Raw genomic sequence first — 10,839 nt, forward strand, 5'->3', positions numbered from 1 at the left:
AAACGCAGAGAGAGGTTCACTAGTTTATGGTTGGGTGTTATAGTTCACCGAAGATCCAAGACCGAGGTGTTTGAGACCGGTTTTTGGATGAAGTTCTTGGTGAAGCTATGTGGTTTGTGAAGTAAGAAAGAAATAAGCAAAGTGCATATTTCTCAAGGAAGAAGATAAGATCAGGGAGTGTGTGTTCTGCCCAGATTTTGGTGTGTTCTTTTTTATGGCTAAGTCATCCTTTTATAGAGGGAGAGATGCAAGCCTTTTATCCAGTGTGTAAACTAGTTAGCCTCCAGTTTGCTTAGAGAGTTGACCTTATATGGGCTGGAACCTTTTGATCGTTGGTCCAAGATTAAAATAGTATTACTTTTTCTGATCTTGTCCCTTGTTCAGAGGGAACAGTGATGTGAATAGTGATTTGTCGTCGTACTATAGCACGTGGGTACTGTTCACGTACTTGTTTACATAAATTTGGACGGTAAACAAAACTTTTAACCTTCTAACATTTTTAGCGTTAATGTGTGAAAACCATTTTATTATTTCCTTGAGCTACCCCCGTTATCAATGCATATTGCTTGAGTTCCGACTCAATGATTCAACTATAACACGATTGACACCCCTAACTTTTTTTTGATCGATTTCCAATACTCGAAGGTGAAGCAAACACAAAATATAACACTATGAAAAACTTGAATCTTTAAAAAATAATTGTCAACAAAGGATATAAGAGAAAAGTACATTCACTAATTTTGCATCCATTTCTATTTGATATCCTTTCCTTTTCTAGTCAAAAAAATTCCTAATAAGAAAATGACAAGACATACGTCATGGTGTCACGCCGCTCTCGCATAGTTGCATGCCATCTTCTCTCTATTTTACTATTTTTTTTAAGTGTCAAAGTCAACTGAAACTAATAATTCTTTTTTTTAACGGAACTGAAACTAATAATTATTTATTTAAAAATAACACAAAATTAGACAAGTTTTTTCTATTAATATATAAATTCTAAAATATTTGATAAACTAAATGTTCCGGGTCACCTATTAACCCGTTTAAAAACGAGTTACATTCGAGTCTTATACATCTGATGACAGATGTCGGGTCCGGACCCCAGTTCTCCTCCGGACTAATAACGACTGCGGATGTTGAGCCCGGATCCTCGACTTCCGGATAGATAACATTGAACCAGATGTATGTCCCAAAAGAATATAGCTCAGGATAATATCCTAATATCGGTTCCTAACGACTGATGCAAGTAGAGGTGCACAAAATCGGGTATTATTTAAACCCGGAACCGGGTAGGAACCGGTTCCGGGTATGGTCAACAAAAGTCAAACCAGGTTCGGGTAGGAACCGGTTCTTCCGGGTTTTTTTCGGGTTATGACCGGGTATTGCCGATTCCGGTTCCACCGGTTCCGGGTATGGTTTCTGAGAGAAATCTTATACCTAATCCTACCCGCGGGTCGGGTACGGGTAGAAACCGGTTCCGGGTCAGGTACACCGGGTCGGGTCCGGACCCGGTTTTTTTGTGCACCTCTAGATGCAAGGTCTGTTCCGGATAACATGCGGGTGACCCGAAGAAAACGAGCATGCGGATATATGGCATGCTTGGATTCCATATCCTCTCCAATTTGACCGTTGGAAGGGGATAAGCTCCAGGAACCAGACAGCTTAGTTCCAAGAACTGTTAATAGAAAGTAAGACGTGCTCAAGATCAAAATAGAAATAATCACATTAAAGGTCGTCAATAACAGAATATCAACCCCCAGAAATATACATTAAATACGCATTGATACATTTGCATTCAACACACACAAGATTGACTATCCTCTTGTGGTAAATCACACGTTGGCACGAATATCTCCGGATACCACGTTTCAACACAATCATTTAACTAAACGGATCACCCTAAACCCGCCTCAAAACGAGTTACATTCATGTCGACATATACAATCGTTTAATTAAACAGAAGCAGACCCACCCGTTATCTTGGTTAAACTTAAAACAACAAGATAGAATAATCTTTGGCCTAAAAACTTTTATCTATCCACGATGAATCATACATCAAGATATATTCACGCAGCATCGAAATCATGTCATATTCATTCAGGTTTCGACCAAGTGTAGTGCAATTATACCGCTTAGTACCTCGTCCTAGTATATAAACCCCCCGACACCCGCCCTCAGCCGCCACCGCTGGCCGAACCCCAAAAGCATTCACATTAAAAACTAAACCACTCGGCCGAGCGGGAGCCGTTGCCCCGTCAACATCATCCGGAGGCCGTGATGCAATGACCGCATTGACAACTTCGGGATCAGTACAACACTCGTACCTCAAACTACAATCGAGAAACGCCCGAAGGGCAGGATCGTCATTTAACGTCATCCACGCGCTCGCGATATCCCGATGCTTGTATTTAGAGTAATGACACGTGGCAGTGAAGTCCCATAAACCTTCTTCATGGTTTAAAAGTAAGGTCGAGAAAAACCACCCCGAACGGATGTTGCTGCGTTTCACGTCGATTGATGCAAGCGGGACACCGATCGCTGCTAGGTTATCGATGAGGCGGTAGAAATGACCGCTTATGAAGTCAAAGTTTTGGGTGCGTCCATACATTTGACTCCGATCTGCTGACGTGGCATATACAACAAGCGTGTCTTGAAAATCGCCACGTAGGGGGCCGATGCTACCGAGAACGGATGAAATAAATGCGGGAAACTTAAACTTATTGCTCAGGGGCGATTTGGGGTTCATCCTAGCAGCAAAAGCGATCGGGTCGTGATTTTGGAGGATGAACCGGAGTCGGTTGTAAGTAACTGAAAGTGCGGTATCCACCATCATGTTAACATCGCATATTATTTTGTTAGTAATGTCGTCTTCGGATATACCACTGTACCGAACACGGAGTTCGTGAATGTACGGAAAAAACAGGTTTAGACGAGTCTTCATAGCAGTTGCAAGATGCTCTAAATCGACCTCGTGAACAGTTGGTTTTTCATAATAATGTATCGGGTGTCTGACGAAACAGCTTGGTGAAATGTGGCTCCGGTAATGATCCCATTTGCACCTGCCAGAATAAGATAACTTACTTAATTTCTACATGTAATTTGACTAGGGCTATAAACAAACCGAGTTGGGGTCGCGGCTTGGGCTTAGCTTGTCTCGTTTATTTTAACGAGCTAAAAAGTTGAGCTCAACCTTGGCTCGTAAAAAGCTCGAGCTGGGTCATGTTGGGCTTGGGCTCGAACTCAAAATAAAAAGAGCTGGATCGGCTTGGCTTGTTTATTTTAATGAGCTGAAAAGTTAAGCTCGAGATCGGCTCATAAAACGCTTGAGCGGGATCGTTAACCTTTTTTTTTCACATATTGACATATATAAAACAAAAATAATTTGTTAATATACAAATAATGCAAAAGTTATAAACTATATAATTTATTATATTTTATGTATTAGTTTGGTTTTCTTACAATATATTTAAAGATGGAGAGACAGATACAAAATATTATATGTATTATTTTGTTTTTATCCAATATTTTATATGTTATTATCAATATTACTACTATTATTACTACTAGTACTACTATATTATTATTAAATTTTAAGGTTTAATTTAAACAAGCCAAACAAGAGAGCCACGAGCTGACGCGACCCCACCCTGCCTCGGCTCGTTTACAAATGAGTTCTTTTTAGCAAGGCGTGGGCTTTTTGAACAACACTATAACTGACAAATCTGGTTTAAAATACTTTTTTCCGGATCTTATAGAGTGAAAGCCATATGGATTCCATAGTATTAACCCAAGTCTTAAAACTTAAGAATCTATGCATAAAAGATTAAATAAACATTCTGCAATGAAAACAGTGAGTTGACTCACCCGGTTGTCTTTTCAGTCTGAGTTCCCGACACCTCATTTTCTCCTCTGTTCTCCTCGGGTTCTAAATCTGGATAATTTCGGTGGTTCAAAGAATGCAACCAAACAGCAATGGTTCCTTCTTTATGCTCGGTTGATGCAATGTAAGGATAAATATGTTTTAGTTTGAACTCTTCGGCTTCTTTTACATAATCTTTCATTGACACTTCTTCGTGGGTATCTTTACATTTCTGGTTATAATTTGTGAAAAAACACTCCTCTAAATATAAACCGACTTCTGGAGCTGTAGGTACATTAACTTTAACATCCCTAAATCATCACAGATAACATATTAGAACATGATCACTAATAACTAAATACAGAATTACCAAACTAACCATGAAAACGAGGCATGTTCGTGTTTGTTTGTCTAACTTTAACCGTTTGTATCGAACAAAAACAACAAAACGAACAGGGTTTTCTTGTTTGTGTTAGTTCGTCAAGAAAATGAGTGTCTTCATGTTCGTTTATGTTCATTTATTAATAGTATAAACGAACGAACACAGATGAACAAACATAAATGAGGGAGCACGAATTATACATAAACGTGAACATCAACCTGTTGGGCCTAAAAAAATAATAAAACTAAACTAAATTGTAATGGATGATATTTTAGTTTAACAAAACGAGATTAAATTGTAATGAGCTCAAATAAATTTAAATAATAATATACACGAAAGAGCTTAAAAAATGTAAACCTATTAACATAAGCGAGCGTTAATGAACGAATATGCACGAAAGGGACATGTGTTTGTATTCGTTCGCTAAACTAAATGAACAAAAAAAATTCTTCTTGTTCATTCGTTTATTTAATAAACCAACTTTCGGCTGAAAGGTTCACTAAGCGTTCATTTGTTAACGGGCCTAGCCACCTCTAGTTGAGATCATAAATAGATTATTTCAAACCATTTTTTTTATCTTATGAGATTTAGATAGTTGTTCATGTACAGTTAAAAGCTTAAAATAATAAAATGAATAAATCCTAACAAAAGTGTATTGTATACAAAAGTTATAAACAGGAAAACTAACTGTTGTAGGGCAGTTTGAATGAACGATTCCGAAGCACAATTCCTCATAACAGCAACAGCAACACCCATCATCTTCCTGATCTGGTGAAGCATAAAGCTCTGCCCAACAACTTCACATTTCACAAATTCTATCCCATCAATTGTCACAGTCGTGTCAGCACAAAACGATATAATGCATCGGTTAGCAGCCGGGTCAGTCGCGTTCATTTTTGTAGTAAAATTATGGAAATTGTGAGTCCCTTCATACTGTTTAAGAATCTTGTTAAACCTCTCTTTCTCTTTGTCACCATAATGAAATACATTCTCGTTTGCAGCATCAAGATTGGGTTTATTATCACACTCATTGCCTGAAGAAGACGGATTTCCCAATAATTTAGGGTACAAGGATTTAGGCCTGTAAACGAACCGAACATTCATGAACTGTTCAGCAGAAAGTTCGTTTACTTAATAAACGAACGAACATGAACAAAAATTTTGTTCACTTAATTCAATGAACGAACATGAACACACGTTTTGTTCGTTCATTTATGCTCTTGAACGTTTGTTTATGTTCGTTCATTTAGGTTCATTTGTTTACATTCTTTTACGTTTGTTCGTTTAAATTTTAATAGATACACACACACACACACATAAAAGATGCTCATTTAAATTATATGTATAGTTGTATACATATATATTTACTTGGTTATTGTAAAAAGTAAATAAATAAATTATCGCGATCGTCCACTAGAGTTTGTATTCTTGAAGGAATATGGTCACTTATCTTCGTTTATGTTGTGTTTGTTTTTGTTCGCTTGTGTTTGTTTATGTCCGTGAACTGTTTATTTGGGATTTAAACAAACACATACATACATGCTCATTTTCTTAACATATCATGTTCGATATGTTCGTGTTCGGTTAAAGTTAAATGAATGAACACGAACATGCCCTCGTTCGTGTTCGTTTAAAGGCCTTCAAGGATTCCTTACTACCATTCCCATTACCTAAAGACATTTTATACTTTAAGAAATACACAATTAGTTATATACTCATGAAAGAATACGGTCAATTATGTTCGTTTGTTTACGTTCATTTAGGTTTTACACGAACATGCCCATGTTTCTTAATGAACAAACATAAACAATAAAATGCGTCCGATTATATGTTAAGGTCTTTTACATGCCTACAATAATTCTATAAAACTATTCCCATTACCTAAAGACAATTTTATTCTCGAGTTTATTTTCATGTTATCATCACTCAAAGTTTAGTACACGAACACGAACATGCCCATTACCATAGCAAGGACCATTCCCATTACCTAAAGATGTTTTATTCGCACTACAGGTATTCGAAGAAATGCCTGACCGAACTTCAACTTTCCGTCCTCTCTCCGAACACTCCCAACACCTAACCAAGTCACTCCCCAACCCGACACTCGCCAACACACTCTCCCTATCCCTATGCGCCTTACAATCCAACGCAAAAGCCGGCAACAAATACACGTACCGCCTCCGATCACACGACTTCTTCGCACTAAACGTATTCGCCACACGCTTAAAGCCGAACACCCGAACCCGACCACCCAACTTATCATTAACCCCCTCCACAGACAACCCAAGTTTAAACTTGCCGGACACCACCTGGCCTAAGGCGGAGACCCCTTTATCGGTCCGGGCGGCCCGGGCGAAGTGGAATCGCTTGGGGCAGTCTCGGTCGGGTTGGGAAATGGCGTTGGAGAGGTATAAAGCTTGGTGGAGGTCGGATTCGATGGTTTTGGCACCTGGGTTCTTTTGCATGCCTTGGTAGCCTGCTCCCGAGTATGCCAAGAGTATGGCAAGTGTGTGTTTGGTGTTGAGATCGGTTGCAGGGGTTTGGGTTTGATTGTCCATTGATGATGGTATTTTAGGGGGGTTAAGGGTTTGGAATATAGGAAATGAAAAACCCTAAAAACAAGGCTGGGGACCATTGCGCAATGGCAAATCAATATGAAATTTGGAAAATGAAAAAACCCGGGTCCGATCCCGGTCTTACGGGTATGAACCATGTTTCGGTTTCTCAGAAATATTGCACCCGGATCTAAAACCGGCCTTGTCAAAACCTGAACCCGACTACCCAGCCAAAACCCAATAAAAACCCGGTAATACCGCTTAAAACCTGCCTTGGTCAATACCCGAGACCCATTCTTACTCAACCGAGTCCTTGACTTTTGTTGACCAAGACTGAAGCAAATTCGCAATACAATGTTGATAATCTGAAGACCAGAATTGATCTCAACAAGTAGGAACCATTTCGCAATACAATGTTGATCTCTTATAGAAAATATTAATGTGGCCCACATGCCCACATTACACACAGGCATCAGTTGCCACTAATTAAACGTATCCTACCTTACCTTTGTACCTCTCACAATCAAAATCGACTCCAAATTGTGTAAACAACTCCTTTTCCTTTTCATTCTCATTTCTTAACTTAGGTTAGTTAAATTATAAATCAATCAATTTGTTAAAAAATAATAGGTTAATCTCTTTATTTTTTAATGACCAATGAAAATATATTATTAATCACCAAACGGAATAGGAAGATGTGAAACCCAACCGACCATATAAAACCGCCCAACAATTACATCAAAGACATACGAAAACAAGGATTATCACCAACTTAAGAGACATAAAGCCACCTTTATACGTCAAACACCCTCCACTTATCCCATGTGATTATCTTCATGTTCACTTTATGTCATACTCAAAGGAAACCTAACACCACCCACCACCTCTCCAACTTATATTTGTTTCATGTTGTATATCATGTCATTAATTGCCCTCCAAAAATACCACATTGTTATAACTTATAAGACATTTCATAAAACGCCTACGCCTTTGTTTTAGACAAACTATTTTAAAACTCAAATCCGGTTTCGGTTGAAACCAGTTTAGTTTGGCCAACAAAAGTCAAAACCGATTTATGATCGGTTTCGGTTCAAGTTCAAACTGGTTTCTTGATCTGGTTACGATCAGTTTCGGTTCAGATTTTGACCAGTTTTGGCTATTTCGGTTCGGTTAACCTGTTTAGAACCGATTTTGGTGGAGAAAAATACAAACATGTTCCAAACCTCCGATTTCATCGATTCCATAACGATTTTTTTCACCCTCCTTGGGAAAACATATTCCAAAACATGTTCCAACACATTCTTTGGCAAACCAAAAGCTCTCATTGGGACACCAGTTCACTAAAAATGGGAGATGTGGTCTTCAACTCACCCTCCTTCTATTCTCTTCAAACTCATTTCTTCCCGCCACAAGTTCATATCTCAACCCAGATTTCTTCATAATCAACCCGACCCGACAAAATTATCCAACACTCACTACAATATCCATCCTCAGCATAACCCCAATTCACTTATCCAGTCACTAATAACATCTATAACACTCTGTTCTTCAATACCCATCTGCCAATCCATCCATTCCAGTGTCATCAAAAGCTTTAACTACAACCATTGCTTCATCGGTGACCGATTAGTCTCCGTTTATGCCAAACTGGGGTTTGTTAAAGATGCACACCAACTGTTCGACCAAATTCCTCACAAAGATTCGGTTTCCTGGAACTCGATTATTTCCATGTTTTCGAAAATGGGTGAACTGGGTTTGAGTTTGAGCTTAACCGCGTTTTATAAAATGAGACACGAGTATGGAATGAACCCGAATGAGGTAACACTTATATCATTAATTTCAGCTTGTGGAAGTGATGGAAATGTAGAAGGAGGTTATGTAACTTATATCAAGGATTTGCTGTGAAAACCGGGTTATTATCCGAAACAAAAGTTGTGAATTCACTTATTAACGTGTACGGCAAATACGGATGTTTGAATGAAGCGTCTATGTTGTTTCAAACAATCAAGTTACCGAATTTAGTATCGTGGAACTCGATTATTAAAATTCATGTTCAAAATGGTGGTTTAGAGACGGGTGTTTTGCATTTTAATATGATGCGTGGAGTTGATGTTTATCCGGATCAAGCGACAATCGTCTCGATTCTTTAGGGTTGTGCGGATATTGGAGTCGGGAAAATGGTAGACGCGTTTCATGGGAATGTTTTATGTTCTGGTTTGGATAAAAGTATTCCTATTATGACCGCGTTGTTAAACGTTTATGCAAAATCAGGAAGATTAACGGCTGCACGTGAAATCTTTGAAGATATGAAAGAACCGGATGTGATAGCATGGACAGCGATGCTCGCTTCATATGCGATGCACGGGTATGGTAAATGCGCAGTTGACCATTTTGACTTCATGGTCGAAAATGGGTTTGAACCGGACCATGTTACATTCACGCATTTGTTAAGTGCGTGTAGTCATTCAGGGCTTGTAGACGAGGGTGAAAGACTCTTTAACATAATGTCGAGTGTGTATAAAGTCAAACCTCGGTTGGACCATTACTCGTGTATGGTTGACCTTCTGGGTCGATCGGGGCGTTTAAACGACTCGCGTGCGTTAGTCGATAGCATGCCAATGGAACCGAACTCGGGCGTTTGGGGAGCGTTACTTAACGGGTGCAAACTTTATGGAGACGTTGAGCTCGGTGAGGAAGTTGGAAGGAAGTTAATTCAGTTAGACCCGTGGGACCCGCGAAATTATATTATGCTTGCAAGTTTATACTCTAAAGCGGGTCGTTGGGTTGACTTTTCAAAAGTCAGAGTGTTAATGAAACACCAAGGTGTTATAACAACTGCGGGTTGCAGTTTTATTGAACATGATAATAAGATTCATAGGTTTGTAGTGAACGATCAAATGCATCCTGATATTAATCGTATACATGATAAGTTAAATGAATTAGTTAATAAAATTGGGGAGGTTGGGTATGTGGTTAATATAGAAAATGTTGTTCATGATGTGGAGGAAGACGTGAAGGGCAATTTGGTAAAAGTGCATAGTGAGAAACTTGCTATTGCATTTGGGCTTTTGGTGTATGGTGATAATGTGCCTTTAATTATTACTAAGAATTTGAGGATTTGTGGTGATTGTCATAACATGGCGAAGTTTGTATCGTGTGTTGAGAATCGTGTGATTATTATTCGGGATACAAAGAGGTTTCATCATTTTGCTGACGGGTCATGCTCGTGTGGAGATTATTGGTAATCATATTGGAGAACATGAACATCTCAACACAAGTATGGTGGTTTTTTCGTGTTTGGGAAAATATTTGCAGTTGAAGAATTCGGGTTTGAATCAAGAGTTACATGCTGATAACTGATAAGCCGCCTAAAGTCAATATTTAATGATTATGCACAGAGAAAGCCGCGCTGATTACGTTTGAGAACTTTTCAACCGAGGATCACAATATAACTTTTTGCATTCGTTTAAATGTGACATTGGGAAGGCTGAAGCTATAAGTAAAGTAAATCGCTTAATGCTCTGCTAATGAAAACAACATCTTAGTGTCAACTGTCAAGAGAAAATGATGAAGGTGGAAAGAAGTAGTGAGTGGAAAATTGTTTGATTGAAATCATGTCTCCTAACATGTTAAACACCTTAGTATTTTTTATCTTTTTTTTTTTTTTACTTTTTTTATGCTAAAAATATGTTTTATACTGAACAAAAGGATCCAATTACAATAAAGAGCCAGGTAAGCGGACAACAAGCTGCATCATCACACCTTTTTGAATGACAAACCCGATCCTACTAAAAACAATGTTATAGTTCTTTGGTGTCGATAAGTTACTGTGCATGACCCACTGAACTCCTAGCATGTTAAACACCTTACTATTAGCATGTTAATTACATTTTGTATTTTTTTAACTTAATTACTTTTATTAAAGAATGTATGTATTAATTAAGACTTTTCATTGGTTATGAATGAAATAAAAACTCCAGAATTAAGTTTGTTTGAGATGAGAAAATTTCCGAATGAGATGCCTCATATGAAGCCTCCATCCA

General features: G+C 38.3%; 1 protein-coding gene and 1 pseudogene across 1 annotated transcript; one reads left to right on the forward strand and one right to left on the reverse strand.

Moving 5' to 3' along the window:
* Positions 1-2,020: 2,020 nt before the first annotated feature.
* Positions 2,021-6,801, reverse strand: LOC143586342 (tRNA pseudouridine synthase 1-like). The gene is made up of 4 exons (XM_077067907.1): positions 6,168-6,801; positions 4,930-5,322; positions 3,865-4,170; positions 2,021-3,059 (listed from the first exon to the last, which is right to left on the reverse strand). The coding sequence occupies exons 1-4, from the start codon at positions 6,797-6,799 to the stop codon at positions 2,021-2,023; spliced, it is 2,370 nt and encodes a 789-aa protein (XP_076924022.1). The 5' UTR covers positions 6,800-6,801.
* A 1,299-nt stretch (positions 6,802-8,100) lies between these two features.
* LOC143586347 (pentatricopeptide repeat-containing protein At5g40410, mitochondrial pseudogene) lies at positions 8,101-10,151 on the forward strand (annotated as a pseudogene).
* Positions 10,152-10,839: the final 688 nt, after the last annotated feature.

Source organism: Bidens hawaiensis, unplaced genomic scaffold, assembly GCF_021521415.1.
Source record: "Bidens hawaiensis isolate Kalapana, Puna unplaced genomic scaffold, B.hawaiensis_p1.1 tig00034613_1, whole genome shotgun sequence".
Lineage (NCBI taxonomy): Eukaryota > Viridiplantae > Streptophyta > Magnoliopsida > Asterales > Asteraceae > Bidens > Bidens hawaiensis.

What these genes read in the sequence shown, in the direction of transcription:
- LOC143586342 (XM_077067907.1), bottom strand. Translation starts at nt 6,799, where the DNA reads ATGGACAATCAAACCCAAACCCCTGCAACCGATCTCAACACCAAACAC. An exon ending in ATTCAAACTGCCCTACAACA is followed by an intron (nt 4,171 to 4,929) that starts GTTAGTTTTCCT and finishes GTGATGATTTAG; the next exon opens with GGATGTTAAAGTTAATGTAC. An exon ending in CAGACTGAAAAGACAACCGG is followed by an intron (nt 3,060 to 3,864) that starts GTGAGTCAACTC and finishes TTATTCTGGCAG; the next exon opens with GTGCAAATGGGATCATTACC.